Source organism: Thamnophis elegans, chromosome 2 (genome assembly GCF_009769535.1).
Source record: "Thamnophis elegans isolate rThaEle1 chromosome 2, rThaEle1.pri, whole genome shotgun sequence".
In the NCBI taxonomy this organism is placed as follows: domain Eukaryota; kingdom Metazoa; phylum Chordata; class Lepidosauria; order Squamata; family Colubridae; genus Thamnophis; species Thamnophis elegans.
In genome coordinates, this window is record NC_045542.1 from 24,833,568 (window position 1) to 24,858,666 (window position 25,099).

The 25,099-nt window shown below is 40.9% G+C and overlaps 1 protein-coding gene across 2 annotated transcripts; it reads right to left on the bottom strand.

The window, feature by feature from the left end:
- Nucleotides 1-622: 622 nt before the first annotated feature.
- Nucleotides 623-24,708, bottom strand: LOC116504160 (cysteine sulfinic acid decarboxylase-like). Of its 2 annotated transcripts, XM_032211021.1 has the most exons (16): nucleotides 24,664-24,708; nucleotides 24,410-24,480; nucleotides 21,540-21,683; nucleotides 20,521-20,647; nucleotides 18,679-18,769; nucleotides 16,625-16,731; nucleotides 15,976-16,091; nucleotides 14,243-14,322; nucleotides 12,769-12,823; nucleotides 11,091-11,207; nucleotides 9,944-10,008; nucleotides 7,979-8,060; nucleotides 6,248-6,447; nucleotides 6,092-6,143; nucleotides 4,200-4,289; nucleotides 623-1,643 (listed from the first exon to the last, which is right to left on the bottom strand). In XM_032211021.1, the coding sequence occupies exons 3-16, from the start codon at nucleotides 21,663-21,665 to the stop codon at nucleotides 1,470-1,472; spliced, it is 1,482 nt and encodes a 493-aa protein (XP_032066912.1). In that variant the 5' UTR covers nucleotides 21,666-21,683; nucleotides 24,410-24,480; nucleotides 24,664-24,708; the 3' UTR covers nucleotides 623-1,469. The 2 variants fall into 2 exon arrangements, with proteins under 2 accessions (XP_032066912.1, XP_032066911.1); XM_032211020.1 differs by lacking the exon at nucleotides 24,664-24,708 and having other exon boundaries at nucleotides 24,410-24,571.
- Nucleotides 24,709-25,099: the final 391 nt, after the last annotated feature.

The window sequence follows — 25,099 nt, forward strand, 5'->3', positions numbered from 1 at the left end:
CATAAATTCAATCTCTGTAACACTTAAGCTTTACTTTGTTTTCATCTTTTCTTCCATTAAAAATACAAATAACTTTAGTAGGTTAAACAAGTAAAACTAGAACCCAGGAGTCTGAGTTCTAATCACACCTTAGGCACAAAGTCAGATACATTGTTTTAAGCCAGTCACTCCCTTTCAGCCCCAAGAAGGCAGTGGCAAACAACTTTGAAAATTTTTGCCCCAAAACTATAGGGACTTTTTAAGGAGTCAGTACTTGCCCAAACCAGGGGTGGGGGAGAGAGAGGGGGGGGAGAATGTGGGTTAGATTTTAATTAAATCTTACTTGAAAAGTAAAAGTTAGTTTGCAAAAAAAAGAACTATCCATTTTCTTGTTAAAAATATAAGAGTGATGATCATTAGCACCTGTTTGCTATAATTGTTTGATCATACACCTGACTAATCCTACAAAATCCCTGACTTTGTGCAAGTGTACCGATGAGAATTGATGCTGGTTTGAAGGCAAAAGGTAGTAACACCAAATATTGATTTGATTTAGATTTTTCTTTTGTTCACTCACTTTGCATTTTGAAACTTGACAAAAATAAACAATCATTATTTATATTTCTGAAAGCATTCTTTGCTTACAGCATTTTTTCACACCTGCCTAAAACTTTTGCACAGTACTGTATACTCTTGGCATATACTCCCAATATTCTTCAATCGTCCCCCCCAGAACAGCCCCGATTCACAATGAAGCAGCAAGTAGAAATTGGGGGGATATACCATTGGGAAACCACAGACCAGGTTAGAGCAAATCCTCATGGAGACTGAATCCTTAAGATCCAGCAACATATAATCAAAGCAGAGCTTGAGAAGCAAAGATGCTCTTGCTCTGCTAAACCCTTAAAACAGCATTATTTTTCTCCAGCTGTTCCTCTTCAAGAAGAAAAGGGCTACAGAAAGGTATATCAGAAACCTATGGAAAAAAAGATGATTCGGACAAATGAAGCCAGAATATATAATCACTAGAAAGTTACAATTTCTCAAGGGCTACACTTTCCGAACTGCAAAACTCCAAGCTACTAGCTAGCAGCAAAGAGGTTGAATTGTCTGTATCTATTTGCTGCTACTTAGTGGCTGTTGGATTTTAGAGCTCATGTTTGAAAGTCCTAAACTTTCCTTGTTGGCAGTGAAGAAATTAAAGCACGTGTTTGCTCTAATTTTGGAACACACCCACAATTACAGAAATAGGGGAGAAAAAAAGTGGTGGAGCGCATACGTTACTGTTACATCTTCACAACATGTTTGTAAAATGGTTTAATAGCAGCAAAAAGACCATGCACCAGTTGGATCTGCTCATGGGTCCCTGTGCATGGTTGGAGAAGTGTAGCTTCCAAGCCATTTCAAGACTGGTGCGCGGTGATTGGAAGTAAGGTGATGTCTGCTTTTGAACCATATACATAACTCTTCCAATCTGCATTGTACACAATCTATAGATCTCTGCCAAGCCTCTCAATTTCATCAAGGAAGAAATCCAGGTCATTTCTGGTGACTGCTGGATTGGTGACCACCTGGCGGAAAAAGTTCACCTTTTTGCCATGTGGCTGATAGCCCACCAACATGGAACCTTTCTTCATCATCTGCTCCTTAATCAGTGGAGCTACCTAATAAAGGGAAAAAAACAAAACTCAGAAACTGGTTGCACTATGGTGGTACAAGATATCCTCCCCCCCCCCCCACTTTAATGAAAACTTTATTGCCAGACAGGCTCTAAAAATGGCTTTCAAGCGTGGAATCAAATTAGGTCCTTGTATGCAATTTTTACCAATGATGGCTACGTAGGGTTGTTCCCTTGATGTATATACTAAACTAGCTGAATACCTGTGCTCCACTACGAAACTGTGATTGGCCTCTCCTCTCCCCATCTCTCCCTTAGGCTTGCCCACAGAGGCCTCTCCTATCTTATCCCCTTCTCTCCCTCAGGCTGGCCCATTGATCCTCTCCTATCCCCTTCTCTCCCTCAGGTTTGCCCCACAGAGGCCTCTCCTATCTTATCCCCTTCTCTCCCTCAGTCTAACTCCTTAGCAACAAAGCGTGTTAATAATAATATTAGAAATACTAATGATCTGATGGTCATTTCGAAAAATCCTTTGGGGATAGATCCCCAATCCAAATCAAAACTTCTTACTTGTGGCTCAGGCAACAGGTGCTCAGATTAACCAGATCAAAATTAATGGTAGATGATGTCTCAAATAACGGCACCAGAAAGCCCTGGCAAGACTTCACAATATCATTGGTCTCTTCACCAGGGACCAGGCAAGCTTGGTATGGCTTTGCCCCCACAGTTTGTGAGTGCTTAGCATGCGTGTTGTGCACTTTTAAGCTTTGCCAACTCTGTTATAGATGGTCTTTACTAGCTGCTCTCTTTAGCTTCTTCACACAAGCATTGTGAAACAGATTAACAGGCTGCATTTGCAGACATACAGGCTTACAACCACAAATGAGCTCAAAATTTCTATTGCTAAGCAAGGCTGTCATTAAGTGAGTTCGCCCCATTTTATGACCATTCTTGGCACAGTTATTAAGCGAATCACTGCAGTTGTCAAGTTAGTAACACAGTGGTTAAGTGAATCCGGCTTCCCCATTGATTTTGCTTGTCAGAAGTTTTCAAAAGGTGATCACATGATCCCGGGACACTGCAACCACCATAAGTATGAACTAGTTGCCAAATATCCAAGTTTTGATCATGTGAGCTTGGGGATGCTGCAACGCTCATAGGTGTGGAAAAATAGCCATAAGTCACTTTTTGCAGTGCCCTTGTAACTTCAAACGGTCACTAAGTGAATGGTTGTAAGTCAAGGACTACCTGTATTCTCAAGTGACTGGGTGGAGCTTGCTTAAACTTGGAACCAAATTGGACATGAAGTGCTAGCTATTAGGAGGAGTTAACCCCTCATTCATGTTCCACACTACTACTCCTTCGTGTTCCACACTACTCTAGCCCACTCCCCTTACCCCCAAATTAAGCACAATGTGGAAACAAGGTCAATGACCAATGGGTGTTGTTGCCTCCATCTGGATCCCCTTAGTCTGACACATAATCCTCTTCTTTTAAAAAAATATATATACTTTTTTATTTTCCATTTTCATAACATATATTCACATGTATACTATTACATAGCCAGTATCATATTGTTTTAATTCTTGCTTTCAACAACAACAACAAAAAACAATTATTGGCTCTTCTGCTCTCCATACACCACTTTCTTCTGCCTCTCTCCTCCCCCTCCCTACCTCCTTTCTTCCCTCCCTTTCTTCTGACACTGGGAAACTGAGCATTAGGCAGCAGTTCCTAACCTTGGATTTTATGTGGGTTTAAGCTATGTCTCCAACTTAACAAGCCAGAATGTCTAATGGCCAGTTGTAAGAGATGATTGGACTTCTAGCCATATTACACTGATAGTTTACTTTTTTGGTGCCAAGTGCACAAAGTGCGTGTGCGCGCAACCCCAAAATGCAGTGTGAGTGTCCCCCTGAGCACGCGTCCCACCCCCATGCATGCATGCGCGATCCCTGGGCATGCGCTCTGCCCCCTGGAAGGCCTCCTGCACCAACTTGGGAGCCAAAAGAGGGTGCAGAGGAGCCACATGAGGCCCCAAAATGTGATGCGAGTGTCCCCATGCATGTGCCACACCCATCCGTGCATTGTGCATGCATCCCCTACATGTGCCCCGTCCCCCACGCATGTGCAGCAGAGTCCCAAAGACCAGCTGGCTGGCAGAAGGCACCCACGCATGCACGGTGCAGCTGGGCTGGGGCAACAGCTGGCGTGCCCGCACAGAAGGCTCTGCATGCCACCTGTATACTGGCACATGTGTCATAGGTTCACCATCACGGCCCTATAACACCAATGGACATAAGGCTGAGAACCACTGCATCACAACACAAATGGCCCATATTTGCCCCTTGTCTTTCTTTTCTGCAGAGCTCAGAGGCAGGAATTAATATTCCTGTATCGCATCCTGCTTGATGCTGTAGGCAAGCAACAAATGTGCACGTGTCCATTTATCCTGAAAGAGCTCTCCTCTTTTCTAATGAATGCTGGATCCAGAAACATGTGTGAACTCTGCTTTGCACTTTTTTTACCACTATCCAGAAGCCCCACAGAGGGATTTTTTCCTGCTCTTATTTCCTATTTCAAAGATTCAAAGAAAATTTACCTTCTCCAGTTTCACCCAGTAATCAGTGCAGCCTTCCTGCCCTTGCAGACTGGGAGGAACATACCAAAAACAGAGATTGATGAACTCTGGCTGAAAAAGTTAAAAAAAAAAAAGAGTAAGAAACCCTAAAAGAGAAGCATTTGAAATTATATTTTTTCCCTCTAACCTTTGTGCAGTAGGAAGCCACTTTCTTACGGCAGTGATACATGTTCAGTAAAGAAACTGGAATACAGAACCATAAAATGGTTTACCGGTATTTGGTTTTAATCTATCATGATGTATAAACCCAATCATTGTAATGATTGCAATTCATCGTTCATGTCACCTATAAGCAACTTACGATCTCCCTGTGAATACACTAAGGGGCTTCTCAAGGCTTCTCAAGATTGCATTACTACAAGTCTGTGGCAAACTGTCAAATTATAAGGCTTAACTTTCTGCACTGTTTTAGCAAGAGCAATAAAATGGATACATTAGTCATCCAAAAGGCTAAAAATAATAGTTCCAATTTTTTAAACAATACGTCAATCCCCAACAAAAATGAAATCAAAATTCCTGCCTCCACCCCTTCAGGTGATACCACTACATTAAAGGTAAAGGTTCCCCTTGCACATGTGTGCTAGTCGTTCCTAACTCTAGGGGGCGGTGCTCATCTCCTTTCAAAGCCCAAGAGACAGCACTGTGCGAAGATGTCTCCATGGTCTTGTGGCCGGCATGACTAAACGCTGAAGGTGCATGGAACGCTGTTACCTTCCCACCAAAGGTGGTTTCTATTTTTCTCTTGCATTGTTTATATGCTTTCGAACTGCTAGGTTGGCAGAACCAGGGCAAGTAACAGGAGCTCACTCCAACTGAACTGGACTGCTGACCTTTCTGATCAAGAAGCTCAGGGTCTTTTATATATATATACACACACACACATACATATACATATATATACATACACATACATACATACATACATACATATATATATATGAGACCCAAGGCAACCAAAAATGCAATTTCCAATTTCTGGATTGAGATCCAACCTGTTGTAGTGCTTAAGGCATCAGGCTAGAAACTGTTGAATCATTCCAAGAAACTGCAGGGACTTATCCAGGCAGAAGTCAACAATGACTTGAAAACACGCCCGCGCCCATACATGCACTCACATAATCTGGATTAGCAATATGTGAGAACATGTTTCAAAAACCCAAAAAAGCAAACTGCTGACTTAATGGACAGTTAGAACTGAAGTGTCAGATCATGAATTGGTAGGAACCATTCAGACCATTGGTCCCCAACCTTTTCAGCTCTGCAGATCTGCAGACAACAGCAATGGCAGTGGTGGGGGGATAGTTTTACAGGCATGCACATCTGTTGCACGAATAGAGCTTCGCTCACTCGCCTGCTGCTTGGGAACCATTCAATCAAAACCTCCTTCAGTTCACGAATCCAAATTAAAGCATTTGTGACTGATGGCTATCCAGCTTCAGTTTTTCAGCACATCCAGAACCTATCTCTTCCCTTGTTAATCTGAGCACAAGGCTGGGTCTTATGCGTGAGAACAGCCCAATATTTATTAAGGCAGAAATACTACTTTGGACATGATAAAGTGCCCCTTTTTCCTAGCAGTTTCACCAGTTTAGAAAGCGGGAGTTTGTGAGTTCTAGTTCCGCCATAGCCATGAACGCCAGTTGAATGACTTTGGACCAGTCACTCATTCTCAGCCCAACCCTCTCCACAGGATTGTTGCTATGGGGAGAATAGGAAGAGGAAGGTTTGTTGGATACATTCACTGCCTTGAGTTATTTATAAAAATAATAAAGACAGGGTCCAAGTAAATAAATAATGTCATCTAATATACATGTCAGCATCAAAGCAAGTCCCGAAGGCCAGGTAGCTCTTACCTCTATCACTAGCTGAAAGCCTTCTCTCTTCTTAATTTCATCAGCTAGATACCTAGGATTGAAAAGAAGAAAATGCTAGGGAAGATGCTTGAACCACGTGCCAGTCACCAGGAATGGCAGAAGAACTTATCCCAAACTAGGGTCTTTTCATAATACCTAGTGTAAGCAAAGGCCCTATCCACTCTCTGCTCCAAGCCTTTGCTGCCGTTGGCCTTCCACATCAACCACAACTTAAAGCAATCCACTTTGCGTCCACACTGGATGGTTTGGTCCCCCCTGTCATAAGCTATGTTGTAGAACTTGTCCGTCTGGAAGAGGTAGGTAGCTTGGGCACAGTGGCATCTCTGTAATAGTCCCTAGAAAGGAAAAGGTATTAAAATAGTTATCTTTTTTTTTAAAAAACCACCTTATTTTTCAAATAAAATGATTTATTCTACTTGACAATGCAGAATGCTCAAAGTGGGTAACACCACCATTTCAGAGAACTTCAGAAATGAACTGGAAAACGTGATCAGAATAGAGTGATCATACTAGACTCAGAAACCAGAGAGTTTAAAAGAGAGGTGTGCAACATAAGACCTTGGGAGATTATTAAGCTACAATTGGTTCTAGGTAATGTGATCAACAGTGTGGGATAAGAGGTTAAGTCATATTTTGAGTGTGTTATTCATTGCAATCTCTGGTTCAAAGCAGCAGCAACATGGCAAATAAAATACCTGCCAAAATTGGAAAGAGGGCAAACAGGAAGAGGGAGTATCCAGAGGTGAACTTCTGCTATAAAGTCATACAAATGGAAAAGGCTTTTTTTAAAAACCCAACCAAATTGTTTCTAATTTTCATGAAGGAAAATAAAAAGTTCCAAGATATCTTAATAGCAGACAAACTCTGGTTTCTCTTCAGATTGTATAAATCTTTTACCTTAATAGCAGACAAACTCATATTAGAGTTGATTGCCTTCCCCTGATAAGAAAATAGACCTTGCCAGTTTGACAGGATCTACTCTGCCTAAAGCAAGGTGTGTTAAGACTATGGCTAAATATAGTCCACAATCCCACAAAGCTTTTTATTGGTCATTTATTCCAACACCTTTAGAAACTTTAGTTTGGATTCCAAAGGTACTAAATATTATGTGTCAGACCTGTAGTTATGTTCCTTTTAGGATCTTTGGCCTGCCACACTTTCTATTATTTCACTATGCTGTTTCATTAGTGTAGTAATTGGGAGGGGAGAATAGAAAGGAGTAGAATGGTGGAATGTGTTGTTGTCATTCTTTTCTAGAAGCCCAAGGTCATCTTTTGTCTCCGCATCTCTGCATATGACCGGAACCAGCTGAGTGGAGATACCAGCGTGGAAGAAGATTGGACCATGTGATGGATTTATGGGTGTGAGGATAAAATCATGAACTTTCAACTGGGTGGAATCCCAGGAAGTTTTAGAATTGGGATTTCCACAGAGATGCCAACATGTCTGTCTTATTAAATTGGAACTTTGATGAAAGTTTTGCCTTGGACTCTAATTCAATTCTGCATGATATTTGGAACGCTGACATTATGACTCAGAATAGATTTAAATATTATTTTCAAAGCAAATAGGTGATAATTGTTCAGAGATACCAAGCAGTTGGATAATATTAGCCTTGACTGGGAATATCAAACTTCCATATTTTATGGCATTCCACCTGTAATGCAGCTAGGAGTAATGTAGTAATTAAGCAGAAGAAATCAGAGTAAATCCTGAATGAGTTAATGTACAAGAAGGTCTACTTTGACTTTTGGATAGAGAGTTGGACTGGGTAGCTCTGTATTTCTTCTAACCATGTTATCTGGAGGGAGAGATAACTTGGACAATATCATCCTTGATGTTCAGGAAAAGACACTGAATACCTACAGAGTTATCCCGGACCAGGAAGGCAGAACACTGAAGCCCAGTCATAAGCATTTTGTGTGGATTCCAAGCCACTGAATCAGCCCTGGGTGGAAAATAGAAATGAGCATTTCATAATTGGATAAACCTCATATGCAAATAAATACTAATAACCATATTTAGAAGACTGGTAAAAATTCAGTGGTGCACCTCTTTATTTTGGATATTTCATATATATGGATCACCAGATAAACATATTAGTCTAGAGTATCCAAAAATCAGGAGGAGTCCAGTAGCACCTATTCAACAAATAAAATGATTTACAAGACACAAGTTTTTTGAGTTGCAGCTCAGGACATCAGATGCAAAAGAGTAATTAAGGTGATCAGCTTTTGATACAATTTGTTAATCTGCTAATCTCCTTGCATTTAAATGGGATTCTTAACATGCACCACAGGGATCAGACTTTGAAAAGGGCCTTGAATCATAATCTCCCATGGCATCACTGCCATCCTGCTCCCACAGACAAGTCTCAGCATGTCAAAGAACATATAAATGCCACTATAATCATTGTATTGTTCAACTAAAAACAGTAATTCCCATGATCTTAAGGACAAAGGAAGAAGGGAGGAATGTTTCTTAACTGTTTCCTATCTTTTCTGAACAATTGCAAAAACTTTGGAGGCTGAAGTACCAATACTTTAACGTTTTAACTTTCAATGTCCAATGTTTTTAATGTTTTATTTGTTTTATACTGTTATCTAGTGCATTGTAAATCACCCAGTTGCTTGATAGTGAGCTGGACAGCATATACATTTAATAATTAATTAAATAAAATCTAAGTTGGTTTTTTTAGACTGAAAGAAGTCAGCCCATCCATGGAGATGCAGAAGACTTTTCTTTCAGGTCAATCCCTCAGAATGAGCAATCTGTCAACCTCACATCACAAGTACCTGGCTTCATCCACCAGCCAACCAGCACTGCATCTAACGAGCAGCCCACTTCTGGCTTTCAATGTGCATGTGCCTGATCCAGTGTGTCATTCCAGCACATCTCTATGATTGTCTTGTTTGCCTCTCCTTCCACTGACTTTGCCTAGCTAGTCTTTTGGCCTGATACTGACTTTCTAAAGAACTGAATTGGGTCAATAACAGAGGATTTCCAGCAATGTAATTTACCAACATCATGCAGTTAGGAATACTTGATCTGCACCTACATGTTCACACGCTCCTTCTAGCAGGATACTAGACTTCTGCAGCTGGTGAATTAAAGCAACAGAATTCTGCAAGGGTATTCTTTGTGCCATTGGGGCAGCTCTGCCAGGAGAGGGAACTGTTGTCTTATTGTTTGTTCTACTGACAGGGCAAATAGCCTGTGATTGTGGCCCTGTATTTCTAATTCAGTGGGGATGGAATGGCACAGAGGCCAATCAAAATCCCTTTAACTCCTTAAAAACACTGACTAAAAACTACAGCATTTGTTTATACATTTGAATGACATGGTTATTTGTGGCCTGATAGAATCAAGCTCAGTGTGGATTTAAAAAAATCATTTTTTATGATGTGCCATACTGAGAATTTGGAACAGCTATAAGGCAAAACTGACTCTTAAAATTCCTTTTTGCTTGTCACCCTGAGAAGTCTTTTTTCGGAAGGGAAATGATAATTAAACAAAAATGTTTGCCATATGGCAATTTGTTGAATTCTTCTCAAGGAGAATTTAACTTAAAAATGAGAAAATTGGGAGTTGGAAGGTTTTAGATGCCATTGGTTTCCCTCTACATATCTAACAGGAAGATTAAGGTGGATAAGAGGAATTATGAATTATGAAAGGGTAAAACTGACAAAGAGTTTTGTTCAAATGATGATCACATTATTTCTAAGATGTACAAACTTTTATTAAAAACGAAGACTGAGGATGAACAAGTCCAAAGTTGAAGTCCTTGGCTGTATCTTTTCAGAGCTCATTTCTGCAAGACATAGTATCTACCTTTCAATCCCATCCAGAAGATGCCGGTGTCTTTGGGAGAAGAGAGCACTGCCACCCCAGGCTGCCTACAGCAGGAAAAAAGGGCCATGTGAGTTACTTAAAAAGAAGTCCAGTCAAAAGCATGGGGGACAGTGCTACATTTGGAAATCCCAAATTAAAAATACAAGAATATAATTCAAATAGTAACAGACTAGCTAAAGGGCTAGCTTTTAAAGGCTAAAATAATCTCAAGATAGTTTTCAAGCAGAATGTGAAAATCTGGGCTTAGGCAGTATGTTCAGAAACATCAAGAAAACCACTTTTCTACAAATATACTCGAATAATAAATCACACTTCACTCAGCAAGACAGCTGCCTGCTCTACCTCTGTGTGACTGAACCATTCATCAGATATTTTCTCTCCATGTTCTGACCTAGGCTTCCTGAGACAGCAAAAATCGCACGCTTAATCCCCAAACCCCTCTTTTTATTTCAACGGCTGTGAATTACGTTCATTCAAAGCCCTTAATGAATCACAAATAGTTTGTAAAGAGTGTGACAGAAGTCTGCCACAGTCTTTTAGGATCAGGCTGATAAGTACCCATATTTATCTCCCTTGAAATGCTGCCAAAGACCTAATTGCCAATTAGCTTTGCAAGGCCAAACGAAGCATAGAGTCAAAACAGAGCTTCAGAGTTGAAACCGAGCAGAATGAACAAAGTTGCTTCCTGCAAATGATCACGTGCCTTTGCTCCTCCTTATGGGAGGGGCCAATCATCTCCAAGCCTTACTCCTGAATTGCCCCTTTTGTCTTAACTGTTCTTGCCTTGTGGCAGCTCTGTGCATGCGCACACTGGGAACAGATTCCCCCAGTTCCTCTGCCTTGCTGATGTCAGACTCTGGAGGCTCCAGAGGCAGCACATAACTCCCAGATGGTCCTGGCCTCCTCTCTGCCTCCAATGCAGAGCCCTCATCCAAGCCTTCCCCAAACTCCAGGACTGGCCCAGGTTCCTCCCTAACCTTCTCAATGTCCGACTCTGCTGCCAGCTCTGCAGGCTGCTGGCGGACCACAACACTCCATGGGGAAAAAATATATCTGCTGAATGAGTTGTTAAGGTAGCGCACATCAACATCTCTAGATGGTCCTTGCCTCCACAGGTTGCACTTACATCCACATGGAACCAGAGTTTGTGTCTTGTGCACACCTCTGCAATTTCAGGCAGGGGGTCAAAAGCTCCCAGGACAGTGGTGCCACAGGTGGCATTGACAAAGAAGGGGAGTGCTCTCTGGAAGAGAAGAGGCTTCATTACCATACTGTACTGTATATATGCCCTAAACTGTAGGAAGTTAAAACCCACCCTTCTCCTAGAACAGTGATGGCTAACCTTTTTGTTGTTGGGTGCCAAAAATGCAAGTGTGCAATAGCACACACGCGTGCCAGTACCCATAATGCAAAGCCCACCCCTACATGTGCATGCACTCACTGCTCCCCCACACACACATGCACTGCACGTCTCCAAGCTGAGCTTGGTATTTCCTCCGGGGGCCGTGGAAGGCCGTTTTTGCCCTCCCCAGACTCCCGGAAAGCCTCCGGAGCCTGGGGAGGGGCGAAAGACAGGCCCAATGGGCCTACTGGAAGTTTGGAAACAATCCCTTTCCAGCTTCCGGAGGGCCTCTGGGGGGCTAGAGGAGGCCATTTTCACCTCCCGTGGCCCCCAAGCCTCCAGAGTTTGGAGAAACGGATCCGGAAACGCATCATTTCCAAACTTCCAGTAGGCCTGTTGGGCCCATTTTTCAACCTCCCCAGGCTCCAGAGGCTGTCCTGAAGCCTGGGAAGGGCAAAAACGGCCTCCCCCGGCCTTCCAGAAAAATGAAATATCATGAAAAATATTAAAAAGGCAGAATATTATATTTCCCTGAATAAGAAATGGAGAAACGTGTTTTTAGGCAGGAAACAGACTCACTCTTGCTAGCCCCCACCTTTGTCAATGGACCATTAAAGACCTGGACTAGTCTGTTCTACATAACAAAGGTAGGATTAGCCTTCTACAGAAACTCACCACAAGGCATGTGGGAAAATTACATTGCAAGTATAAGCATCAAGCGTGCCCCATGGGAGTCTGACAGTGTCTTTTTCCCCACTTGGAACTAAACCCCGAAGGACATTTTCTTCCAACAAGACAATAGGATCTGACACACGTGGTCACATCTGCCTGAATTTCATTTCATTCACATGCAGGTCTCTGATAAAGGAATCATAAGCTACTGCTTCAGCGCACTGTTTCTTCATTTGCTGCACACCTCAGACAAAGAGTCAGAGTTTGCAAAGCCCCTATGCCAGTGATGGTGAACATTTTTGGCACTGAGTGCACACGCTTGTCTGGGCGCGACCAGGAAGAGGAGCTGCCCAGGGTGCATGCGCACACCGGAAAATGAACTTCTAGTTTCCGGCTCATACATGCATGCCGACCAGCTAATTTTCTGGTTACTGGCATGCATGCACGCATAACAATCAGTGACCCAGCGTGCATGCTCATGCTGGAAAATGGAAGACCAGTTTCTGGGACTGCCGCAAGCATGAAGGCCAGCTGATCGTTGCACGCGCATGCACACCAGAAACCCAGAAGAGGAACAGGTGATGCCGCACATGCCAGACGACATGGCTGTGCATGCCACTTTGAGCATGCATGCCATAGGTTCGCCATCACAGCCCTATGCCCATTGTGTGTCTCTTTTAGCAGGATCACTGGCTTGGATGTGGGAAGAAAAAGCATCCTGTTACAGAGAACTTAGTGAGAGCAAAGTGAAAATTGTAACCTCCCTCAAAAACCCCCACAGGCAACATACCTCTGATTTGGCCTGGTTGATCTTTTTCTCTAGATCAGCAGGGATCATTTTCCCTCTGAGGAAGAAAAGAGTGATTGAAATGTCTGAGCCCTGGACCCTCAACAGGTCCTTTCAACCAGTCCCTCTTGCTCAAATCACACTGACTTCAAATTATTCCAAGCAGGCGGCAGAATGAAGCTATGAGTTTCACTTTGGTAATATAGAAGGGATTTTAACTTTAAACTGACCTCTACTGCAAATGAGATCAGAGGGACGGGTTCCATGTTAGCGTTGTGTGAGAAGCATTAGGATTTATTTTTTTTAACCACAGGAAGATTTTTCCTCTTGAGGAAGCCACACATAACAAAATCCATTTCATGCACACTGAAATAATATGATCTAGAACAGGGGTTCCTAACCTGTGGGCCGTGAGAGGTTTGCAACTGTGGAAAAGGCCGGTGAGTACACATTCAGATACCTGCTTCCTCACTTGCGTGAGCAGCAGTCAAGCACATATGTGTGTGCGCTCCATTTGCATGAGTGGCAGCCACAAGTGAACACCACTCATAGAAATGGAGCTCCACACACATGCACGCACTTGCCAGCTGTTTGCGCAAGCCACCCCTTCCCTCACCCGATGGGGCTCAAAGCTGGAAAGATTGGGGAACGTTTGATCTAGAAGAAACACTTTCATATGAAACCTGCTATTTATGCAGACCAATCATGATAAAGAATGAAAACTGTTGCCAGATTCAAGATTAGCCATCTGCTTAGGTGCTCTTACCTAGGTACCTTTGTTTTATCATATGTTGAAAGGTCATATACAAAATGATGTTTCAATCTTAGTTCTTACTATCTCCTCACTACCATGTTTCCCTGAAAATAAGACAGGGTCTTATTTTCTTTTGACCGCCTGAAATAGACGCTTGGCCTTATTTTGGAGAGGTCTTATTATTTTTGAGGTGCAGGATGTGGCGAGTGTGGTCACCCCATGGCTGCTGCTGTTTTGCAATATTTTCAGGGAGGACTTATTTTAGTGCATGCGCTCAAAAGCCCGATTGGCCTTATTATCCAGGGAGGTCTTATTTTGGGGGAAACAGTAGCTGTGGCACCATTTAGAAACAATAGCTATGGAGAACACAATCTCTGCAATCTTAAGGGCTAAAAACCCGAATTTATTTAAAATAAATATTCTTAGCAGAATATTCAATTCCACAGATATCACCAAGTTGAACTAGGGAGGCATGAAACTGAAAACGCAGAGCTCAGATTAAGGGATTGTAATTTTTAGACCATAATCATTGCAGGGGCAAAGGGTTCCTAAAATGGGGTGGGAGGGGATTGAACAATGGGATAAGCATTTCACAAGGGTTCTGATATCTATGTTGGGTATGGTTAGGGAGATAATCCAGATTAAATGGTCCACTTATAACATCAAGACACAACCTTTGATCTTCTCTAACTTCATAAGGATTTCCCAGTTATTAACACTCACTTTTCATCCACTGCTACAAGGTAGACATTGTCCGTGCCGATGCCCAAAAAAGCTGCTCCCTTTTGGATGGAGTAGTGGCACTAGAAACCAGAAAAAGAGGGTCAGTATTTTAAGAGTTCCCTTAAGAAAAACCTTCTCCCAGGATCCTGTTGTGAGTCCTGGGAAGCCGTTTAGTAATGAAACCATTTAGAAATCAACTACTAACACCCAAAGAAATATCATTTCTACCTAACCAACATAATCCTGACCCTGGTTCTGGGGAGAGAGCATTCCCTAGGATTATCCCCCTTATCTTTTCTAAATTTAGAGCAATAGATTACCAATTCTGACAAAGATCATGGTCTACCAGAAGATACCCAGCAATACAAGGCTTCAAAATGAAGGTCATTTGATGGTTTCACAGCTGTTATTTGCAAAATGGGAATAAATAATTTTCTTTAGGCGGGTAGAGAATAACAGCAAGATTTTCTGGCAGGTGGCCCTATCTCTGGCACTCTTTTTCCATCAATAGGTCAAAGCAAATCAATTTTTTTTCTTTTTTGAGGAGATAAATTAAACTTTCTTTGGAATCAATTAAAAGCAAATAAACACCACCTCCCCTTCCAAAAACCATTAACAAGGCAAATCTGTTCCACTGTTGTACAAAAATATTCAGCTTTTTTCAGCAGTTTGATCTCAACTCCAATAAATAAACAAAGAAACCTAAATGAAGCCAGAATAAAATTAGATTTAGTTTGATTTAGAAGGAAATGATACCTAAAAAGATCGGAAATGTACACGCCCTGGAATTCCCTGCAACTCGCTATGCAAGTGAAAAGTGGAGTTTGAAGAAGCAAGATAGGAAGAATATTGATCCTTTTGACCTTTGGCGTTGGAGAAAGCTCCTGAGAATACCGTAGACAGTCAAGAAAACAAACCAGTGGATCATTTTAAAAAAAATAACCCAGAATTCTCACTCAAAGCACAAATGTCCAGGTTCAAATTATTCTACTTTGGACACATTAAGCAAAGATCTAGCAGTTCTAGGAAATGTTATAATGCCAGAAAAGAAATAAGGAAACAGAAGAATGGGACAATCAGTAACAAGACTCAATTACAGTAATGATGAGGGTGCCATCTGGATTTCCCCAAAATGTCTGCTGTTTAACAGGTCAGACTGGTCCAAATTCTGATGTACAACTTCCAGCTTCAGTCTCTCTTTGTTGTACCCAACCTGGTGCCCTCCAAATGTGCAGGACAACACATCCCCTAATCTCCAATATGTCCCCCCCACAGAGGTTCTCATACAGAAGCCAGCTAAATCTTATTTTAGTGATAAGACAATGCCTTCTCTCTGAAGGTAGCACTACTGGGTGGGCATTTGTCCCAGAGACCATTGTCTTGCCTCCCAAATCCCCAACAACAATATCTGCTGTCTGAGGCACTGCTAGTCCTCTGCCTCAGGAGTGAGTCTAGGAAAAGCCAGTTTTGAAGGCAACAGGTCACACTTTCATTACTGATCTTTGAAAGCCACAAAGGCCTGGGAAACACCTTGGCAGAATTATTCAAAATAAGCATGTTAAGTGGTATTAAAGTGGAGGGTGTGTTTTAATTATACCCCAAAACAAAACATTTTGCCGCCAAATTTCAATAGAATAATCTCAGGCGGCAACCCCACCTCCCACCAAAATTAAAAGCAAATTAGGCTGCGTTAACCAAAAGCAAGCAGGTTGGTTCTCTAGAGCATACAATACCTCTTCTGACGTAAACACTGCCAGCTTTGGTATTGCCCAATGCCCCTTCTGCTTGCAGTCTGGGAAACGGTGATACCGTGCCACATTCATGGCATACATGTTGGATATGGACCCTCCTACCAAGGAAAACAAGAGAATCGTTCTATGACCCATTCATTACAATTTTAAAGTCAAATCTTAAGGTTAGCATGTAATTCCCAGACATCCCAGTGTGTCAGTTACAGACATAATGAATGGCAGAAATTGGTTTCATTTGGATGATCCAGAATTAAGAGCCTTCTCTGTGGTGTCTCCCTCACTTTGGAACAATATTCCCTCAGAGATTCACCCCCATATTGTTGCTTTTCCAAAAGCCCTTGAAGACATAGTTTTTGTCAGAGAGCTTGTATCCCATTCAAAACCAGTCACGTAGCTTGTCTGATTCTGTTGCGGCCACCAGGTGGTGGAAGGTAAAGTGGAGGTTAAATTATGAATTTTTAACTGCAGATTTTTAATGTTCTATGCTGCCCAAAGTCACTGTGTGAGAATTGAGCAGCTATATATGTTTGTTTAATAAATAAATTAATAAATATTGGCTGCATGTCAACTCTAAAACATTTATAAAGAAACACAACCCTCTGAAAATCCATGGGTTCTATGTTTTACATACCAGGGGAGAAGAGTCCATCACCTTTTTCCCAGCCAACCAACTTTCGCAGCTTCTTCAGCACCACCTCCTCCATCAAGACAAACACAGGTGCAATCTCATACGTGTATCTAAAACACAAGTGGTCTTATGAGTCTCGGCTGATAAACAACCAAAATAGCCAGCAAATTATCGGAGGGCAATGAAGGTGTTGGTTGAGATTAGGAGTGAGAGTGGCTAGCATGCTCTGCTGCTCTGGTCTTTAGTAAAATTGCCAAGACTTATCTGCCCCATCTAACCTAGGAGGAGAAGATACTTAGACAAATTTGAAAGTGCAGTAGTTTTCATTTTTTTATTTTTGTGTCTTTTTCTTTACTATTTTTTTCCTTATAGAAGTTTTTAATCTAATGATGTTATTGTTAATTGCTTATAGCAGGAGTTCGCAACCTTAAACACTCAAAGAGCCATTTGGATTCATTTCCCCACAGAAAAGAAAACACCGGGCGCCACAAAACCCTTCCCATGCCTGACTATTTCCTGAGCAGCCACAAAACTAACATATGTAGTTGAATTACACATTCTGGTTTCTTCTGAAACTTTTCTTTTCTTGGATTTATCCATGGTTGGCCTATCAGGGGTTGAAAAGCTCAATAAATCATATGCTGGTGGGTTATCAACATTGGCAGTTGTGATGCATATTTTGTGCAACAGGGAGCCACAGCAGAGGGATGAAAGAGCCACATGCGGCTCCAGAACTGTGGGTTGCTGACCCCTGGCCTATAGTCTTCACTAGTAGGCAGTATACAAATGAAGTAAATCTGTAAATAAATATAAATCTTTGCAGGGATAAAATCAAGGGAAGCAGACTCCCATTCTTTTCCCCTTGTCACTGGTCTCTTGCTCCATACAGTCAACACATCTGATTGTATGGAGCAGGACTAACATATCTGGACTTCAAAAATATGGACAATTGCTACAGGGCAGCAAGGAGACTTTTCAATATCTCTTTGTTGCTGTGACTAGTAGTCATCCAGATTTATGCAGCCTTCATGCAGGTAACTCAAAAACCTAGCAACAACAGAAGCCATAGCAAATGAGCAACTTGGGAGGAAGAAAGTTAGCAGTCATGGACCTTATGAGAATTCAACTACTGGGAGGAGTGCAGATAAATCTATAGCTCAGAAAGGGATCTCGGTTCCAAATAGAGTCATCGTACCAATACATATCTCTTGAGTATGATGGTGTCTTCATATTAATATTTATTCACTTGCAGAGATAAAATGTAATGATGATTCAAGATGGAAGAAGTCTGCATTCAGCCACTACATTCATTGGCTGATTTTGGTCCAATCACTGGCCTGATTCACATTAAACCAAGATTGGTTTTAACATTTTTAAGCAAGCACAACTACTGTACATCACACTAAACTTCAAGCAGAGAAGTCCCATTTTGGCTTAGCTTTATGTATGAACAGAATATTTATCTGAGCTAAAATTATTATATAGAATGGTCATGAGGATGAAAGGAAGAGGAAAAACAATATATAACACTTAATTTACTGTTTGCCATGGGGATAAATGTTAATATAGTGATATCAAATTACTTTCCCCCCTCCCCCACTCACTATCCATTTACTAGGGAGATGCTAGTCAATTGCCATAGAGCAAATGTTTCACAACGGAGGAATCCACTCTATTAATCTTCCTGAATCAGAGAGAAAGATTATTTATAGTATATTATTCTTATATCACAATACATTAGTGTTGCTCATAGGAATATGATCCTCTGCAAAAAAAATTCCTCTGCAAGTTTGGATTGTTTCAAAACCTTGAGAAACTTATCCGATACTGCAACAGTGAAGGATGTTAACAGAATTTGTAGATAAAGTACATCATAAAAAGCAAAGAATTTTCTTCAAACTGCTTTCTAGTGGTCACACACTTGTAAAAATTACAATCTCTAGTCCAAAAAAGCAGCAGTGAAATTCACCTGTGCTGTAGCTGAGTCTTGGGAATTATTTTCCTTTTTGTTTCTTTCTTTGTTTGTTTAAATATATAAGAAAATGGAGAGCACATACTGACTAGTGTTGAGCATCTCTGTGATCATCCGTCCAGCCAGAGCATGGGGATCAAGCCCAGAAAATAGCTGATTGCAGAAGCGTGGATGACCTGGAAGAAAAAGAGACACCTGTTGCATTCCTTCGGATCAGCCATCGAACTCGTATCATTTTTACTGAACAGAAACCACTTTCATGGGGAAAGACTGAGGCTTGCAGCCTTGCGTATCAAGAGGAAAGGAAATTGTGCAAAAGGAAATAGTCTCTATGGAAGTACTTCAGTGGTGGGTTCCTACCGGTTTGGCCGAACCGGTAGTGATTTGGCGACCTGAGTCGCTGGAACCGGCAGTGACCAAAGCCTGCCACGCTCCCGAACTGGTTCTCCTCTCATCTTGTTTTTTCCTTCTCCACATGCCCAGAACAATTTTTATTGCAAGTATAAGCATCAAGCGTGCACATCAAGCACACATGCACACATCAAGCATGCACATAAAGCACACATGCATGCATCAAGCGTGCACATCAAACACACATGCACGCATCAGGCATGCACATCAAGCATGTGCGCAGCACCCACAACCAAACCAGCAGTAGTGACTGCTGGAACCCACCCCTGAAGTAACATATTTTTGAAGTATAAGTCGCACCTTTTTCCCTCAAAAAAGAGGCTGAAAATCTGGGTGCGTCTTATACACTGAATACAGTGTATAATTTTTTTCCTCCCAAAACCCCGCTCCCTACACCAAAATGGCCGTGCACAGCCTCTAGGAAGCTTTTAAAGAGCTCCTGGGGGCTGGGGAGGACAGAAATGAGCAAAAGACATCTCTTTTTTCTACTCAATTTTGCCCCTCCAGCCCCCAGGAGCACTCTATAAACTTCCTAAAGGCTATCCATGCCATCTTTTTTTTTACGAAAAACGGGCCCATTTTTGTGAAAAATGGGCTGTTTTTTGCTCATCCCCCCGCTCCCCCGGAGCACTCTGCAAGCCCCCTAAAGGCTATTCATGCCTTTGGGGGGGGGGACCAGGCCCATTTTTGCAAATAATGGGCCGTTTTTGGGAGGTTTGCAGAGTCCAAAAACTTTTTTTTAAATTTTCCTCTTGAAAACCTTGCTGCATCTTGTACTCCGATGCCTCTTATACTCCGAAAAATACGGTACTTCTTATTTTCTTTGCCATTATAGGTATTGATGTGATTATTGTTGCAACATGAGCATTTATTAAAGGCTCATTTGTATTACTGGAACTATAAATTCCTTAGCACTTTCCTGAATCCCAGCTATTTGTTTACATTTCAGTCACCTTCCAATAATTGTACAAGAACTATTTTAAATTCATTTGCCCTTACCCTTAAGAAAGTAACTATAGTTTGAAAAGAATCATATAAAATCCTAAGTATTTAGGTCTTTTCGCCTCAACTTGAAATTTAGTCTCTTGGTATACGTTACATTTCAACCCAATTTACCAGGTTCAAATTATCCTACTTGGATACATTGTGTGTATAACTGTACCTAGCTCTCTGGAGAAGTCTAAAATGCTGGGAAAAAGAAGAAAATAACAAGAAGCAAGGCGAGTGGACTCAATTATAGTAGCAATGGGTACACGATTGGAAGATCTGAAGGACTAAATCATCAGGGAGAAAATCTATGTTCCTAAGAGCACTAACTTTATGGCACATAATCAATCACACACTCATTATTTTTGAAAAGACCATCTAAAGTATAGTAAACTGGGGAATTAACTAACTCAAGATGCCAGGATAGACAAATCAATCTCAATAACTGGATTGGAACAATCCTATATCTCCTAAGAAATTCTGAAGAAGGAACCATAGTCTCTTAACTCTTGCCGTGCAGAACACTCACATGTTTTCACGCTGTATTTGATAATATCCCGACAGCGTTCCAGCAACTTTTCATGTGGCTCTCCATTGTCTTTTAGATTCAGGTCCAGAATTTGCTGCAGTTCCTCAGGTTCCTTCCAAATACACACCTACCAGCAAGATAGTCAGCTCATGTCCGAAAAGCCATAGAAGGTTGTATACAAGTTGAAAATCTAACAGTTGCAATCCTATATCAGGTTATGCCTCCTGGATGACAAGGGGTTGGCATAAAATTCTATATATCAGTACAAGTCCAAATTCTGCTGCCTGAGGATGATTGTTACATTGTCAGAAATTGAAGTTAAATGTCCAAAGCTAGAGCCCTCCCTATGTCTTATGACGATTAATCCCTGAAATTTTTAGCCAGCATTCCTGATTGGCTAAGAGACTGGGACTTATAGTTTCAATGCTTCTTGGAGACATTGGGTGGGGAAATGTTGCCCTACTATATATTAAATATAGTAATAAACTGGATGTTGGGAGGGGAACTAGAAAAATTGAGAAAAGAGTGGATTATATCCAATTTACTCAATACAAACCATTTGGGATTAGGAATTGGTGATTTTTCTGCTGAGGGACTATTTTGTTAGCTTGCAAGTAAAATTCAGTTTGGGTACCTGGCCCAAGCCATTGCTTAAAGTATACAGAGTGGACATCCCAGCCAGTGATGGGATTAAAAAAAAATACTATTGGTTCTGTAGGCATGGCTTTGTGGGCGTGGCAGAGGAAGGATACTGCAAAATCCCCACTTGTGGGGGAAGGTTACTGCAACATCCCTATTCCCTCCCTACCCCACTAGCCTGCTTTCCAGCTCCTTTCTCCTGTTCAGGGCAACAAAAGAAAATCAGCTGGGAGGCAGCCGGGGCGGGGCCAGCCTATTTGCCAGTTCTCCAAACTACTCAAAATGTACACTACTGGTTCTCCAGAATCTGTCAGAACTGGCTGAACACTACCTCTGATCCCAGCTGAAGGAAACTTAGAATGAAAATCAATATACCTTACCTTTTCAGAGACATCCATCCCTTTTTGAATCCCTTCTTCAAGCATGATCTGGAAGGCTTCCTGCAGGAACTTCTCACCAGCTACCCGATCCAAGCCAGGTGACGACAAAGAATCTTCTGTTGCCATTGTCAAGCAGACCTCCTCCTATAACAGGCCAGGCATCAGGAACATGAATTCAAATAAGACCCTGAAGGCCAATCCATTAAAATGTTTCCATACTGGCATGCTACATATCTCCAGAAAAAGAATGTTACAACAGTCATTGCAACCACGATCCTATCAATTTCCAACTAGTGACACTCAGTTCTTTGAGCTTGACACTGGGACAATAGAGGTACTTGGGTTCTTTTCCAGCACCCTTTACAGTATAACATTTATGCTAACATTTTTATGTATTTAGTTTGTCAAACATGTACAAGATAACAGGTATAAGTACTGTATAAACATAGACATGAACAAAGGAAATGAGTACAAATAAATGGGGACAGTAGGACAGGACGGTAGGCACGTTGTTGCGCTTATGCACCATAGAGAGATAGTCATCCCTGTTGCATTCATATTATGTGGGGTACACTGCAGTTCATGACTAGCTAATCTTCAATGAACTTTTTACTTTACAGACAATGGCAAAGATATCAATTCATACTGTGCAGGAGAGTCAATGGTAAATTGTTCCTGTATTTTTATCAACAAAACCACATGATTAGAAAATACAAAATGATTGAGAAGACCTGAAAGATGAAGTTAGGGACAAATCATTATGCAGGAAATTTATCATATGTGGTCACTAAGAGTTGACAACAACTTCATAATAATGACTCATAATCAATCAAGTCAATTTTTGGCACCGAGCCCCTCATATGACAACAGTGATAAATGGGGAAACTGCTAGATATAAATATACATTTATGATTAAACAAGGGTATATTATAGAGCAAGGGTGTCAAACCTATCATGCGCCATATCGTGACATATTGTGATTTTTTTTGCCTTTACAGAACTGGAGTGGGCTTGGCCTGTGCAGGCCGTATCTGGCCTGCAGGCCACCAGTTTGACAGGCCTGTTATAGAGAAACCCATTCTTATTCATGTATATTAATTAGCTCATACATTGTGATAAGCCAGGTTTAAGTTAATCATGGCTTATTGAATTAAGCTCATGGTGATTTATGGGTATGCAGATCTGGATTTGCAGATCAGGCAGAGAGTCAATCACATATGAAACATTCATGGATGCATTCAGTTACTAATCTATCCCCCCCCCCCCGCCCCCATCTTAAGCCATTTCCATTAGCAAAGAGACATAATATCCCCAAACATTGGCTAGCCTTAGAAATTCTGTGCTAAACCAAATCTATATTTCTTTTAAATTATATGTACTAAACAGATTTGCATAAATGCTAGCTTACATTACTGTTTCATAGTTCATGAGAGCAGACAAAACTATATAAACCACAATGGGTATATGATAAGATGGAATAATCATGCAGGTAAAGATTTAAAAAGAGCCATACAAACTAAGAGCTTTTGGGGATTTGATTTTGATTTAGACAGACTCTTTAAAGGACGCTGAACTTTTGATGAGTAAATTTTAAAAAAACGGGTCACTAGCAGATTTCAAGATTAATAAAGAGATAACAAATATATTAATAAAATACAAAGATAAAATATCAAACAGAATTGAATGTATAAAACAAATCTTAGAATTGAGAAAATAAAATATTTGGGTTGTTTTAGTATAATTTTACTTAAATGATAAGTAAAAATAAATCGTTAAGTAATTGTGATGTATTAGAATTATCTCAAAGAGACTAAAATGAAATCAAGAAAAAGAAGATAACAGAAGGCTATTCTTGTCAATAGATGTCTTATGTACAATTAACAGAAAGCTTTAAATTGGTTTTAAAATAATGTATCATTTTGAACAAGATCAAGTCTGAAACAGAATTATACACCGATGAGGAAATGTTATTGCTAAAATGTATGAACTTTTGCTGAAATGTGGGACAAAATAAGGAGTAAAAGAATGTATGATAAAATGGATAAACTTGTTGGTTTTGATATACAAATGGACAAATGGAAAAATATGCAATTGAAAGCGCGTGCTAGTCTTCTGGAATGTTTCTATAAAGTTATTGTTATATGTCACCAGAGAAATTGTCTAGATCTAGAATGTATAAAGGCACTTCACATTTATGTTGGAAATGAGAACAGTAAGGGACATTTTATCATGCTTGGTGGATGTGTAAAACAGCAAAAAATAAATAAAGGTGGGGGTAGAGGGGTTGTATACTGATTCAGAGTATTTTAAAGATTAATATATAATTGAGACCAGGAGTCTGCCTTCTGAGACTGATGGATAAAGACTTGGGGGGGGGGGTAGTCATGGTACTTTCATTCTATGATAATTACACATTGCATCTTGCAAACAGTGAAAGATTCATTGCAAATCACTTAGGTTCTCAATCTGTAAAACAGCATCATCTGCATTAAAAAAATAATAATCCTACATTCTTACTTTTAACCAACAGTCATCAACACAAGCACTCATTACACATTAAGACCCCATAGTTATTTTTTGGGGGGAGGGGGGAATAACAACATTCTTGTAATCATTAGACATCGATGAAATCTTCACATGTGTGTTAAACAAGCCTAAAAATTTTCCACCCACAAACCACACCCGTGTTTTAACTTTTTAAAAAAATTAAAAACTACTTCTGCAGATTTCCAATTTTTCAATTTGAAAACCCATCTTTCCAGCCCTGAAAATTTTAAAAACTCAAGGTTAGATTGTAGAAGTTCAAAGAAATTTCAGATGTGCTAGTGCGATTAACACACCGAAAACACGCAGTCCATACACCACCTCACCTTCTCTTGTTGAATGGGAGTCAGGTGAGCTGCCTCTGGCTTTCTCCGTCCCAGGAAGTTTCCACTGCACCCTACAGATGAATTATTTCAAAAGGCAGAGGGATGAGCCCCCGCTCCTTCCGCTGGTCACAACCTCTGCTAACTATTTTCAGCAAAAGAAACTCTGCTTAGCCTGCACAAACATTATTTTGTAGGAGTTTTACTCTCCACATTAGAGAAAGGAAAGAACATAACGTCCAAATTGCTATGGTTACCTTCCTAATCCTGTACAGATTTCCACTGCTTTCAGGGACAAAGTACAAAGGGAGTGACCACATAACTAGCAAGTATCATTATATATTGTGGGAGTAAAAATATTTGCATTCAAGCTCTGCCCTCTGGGTTGCTTGCTACTGCGGTGGTGCAGTGGTTAGAATGCAGTACTGCAAGTAACTTCTGCTGATCACCTGCTGCCAGCAGTTTGGCACTTCCGGTTACACCGGCTTAAGGTGGACTCAGCCTTCCATCCTTCCGAGGTGGGTAAAATGAGAACCCAGATTGTTGGAGGCAAGAGGTTGACTCTGTTAACCGTCTGGAGAGGGCTGTAAAGCAGTGTGAAGTGGTATAGAAATCTATTGCTATTGCTATTTTTCTCCACAGTTGTTTTACCCTTAAAAAGTAAGAGGATACCTTGAGATGCCAAAAGGTGCC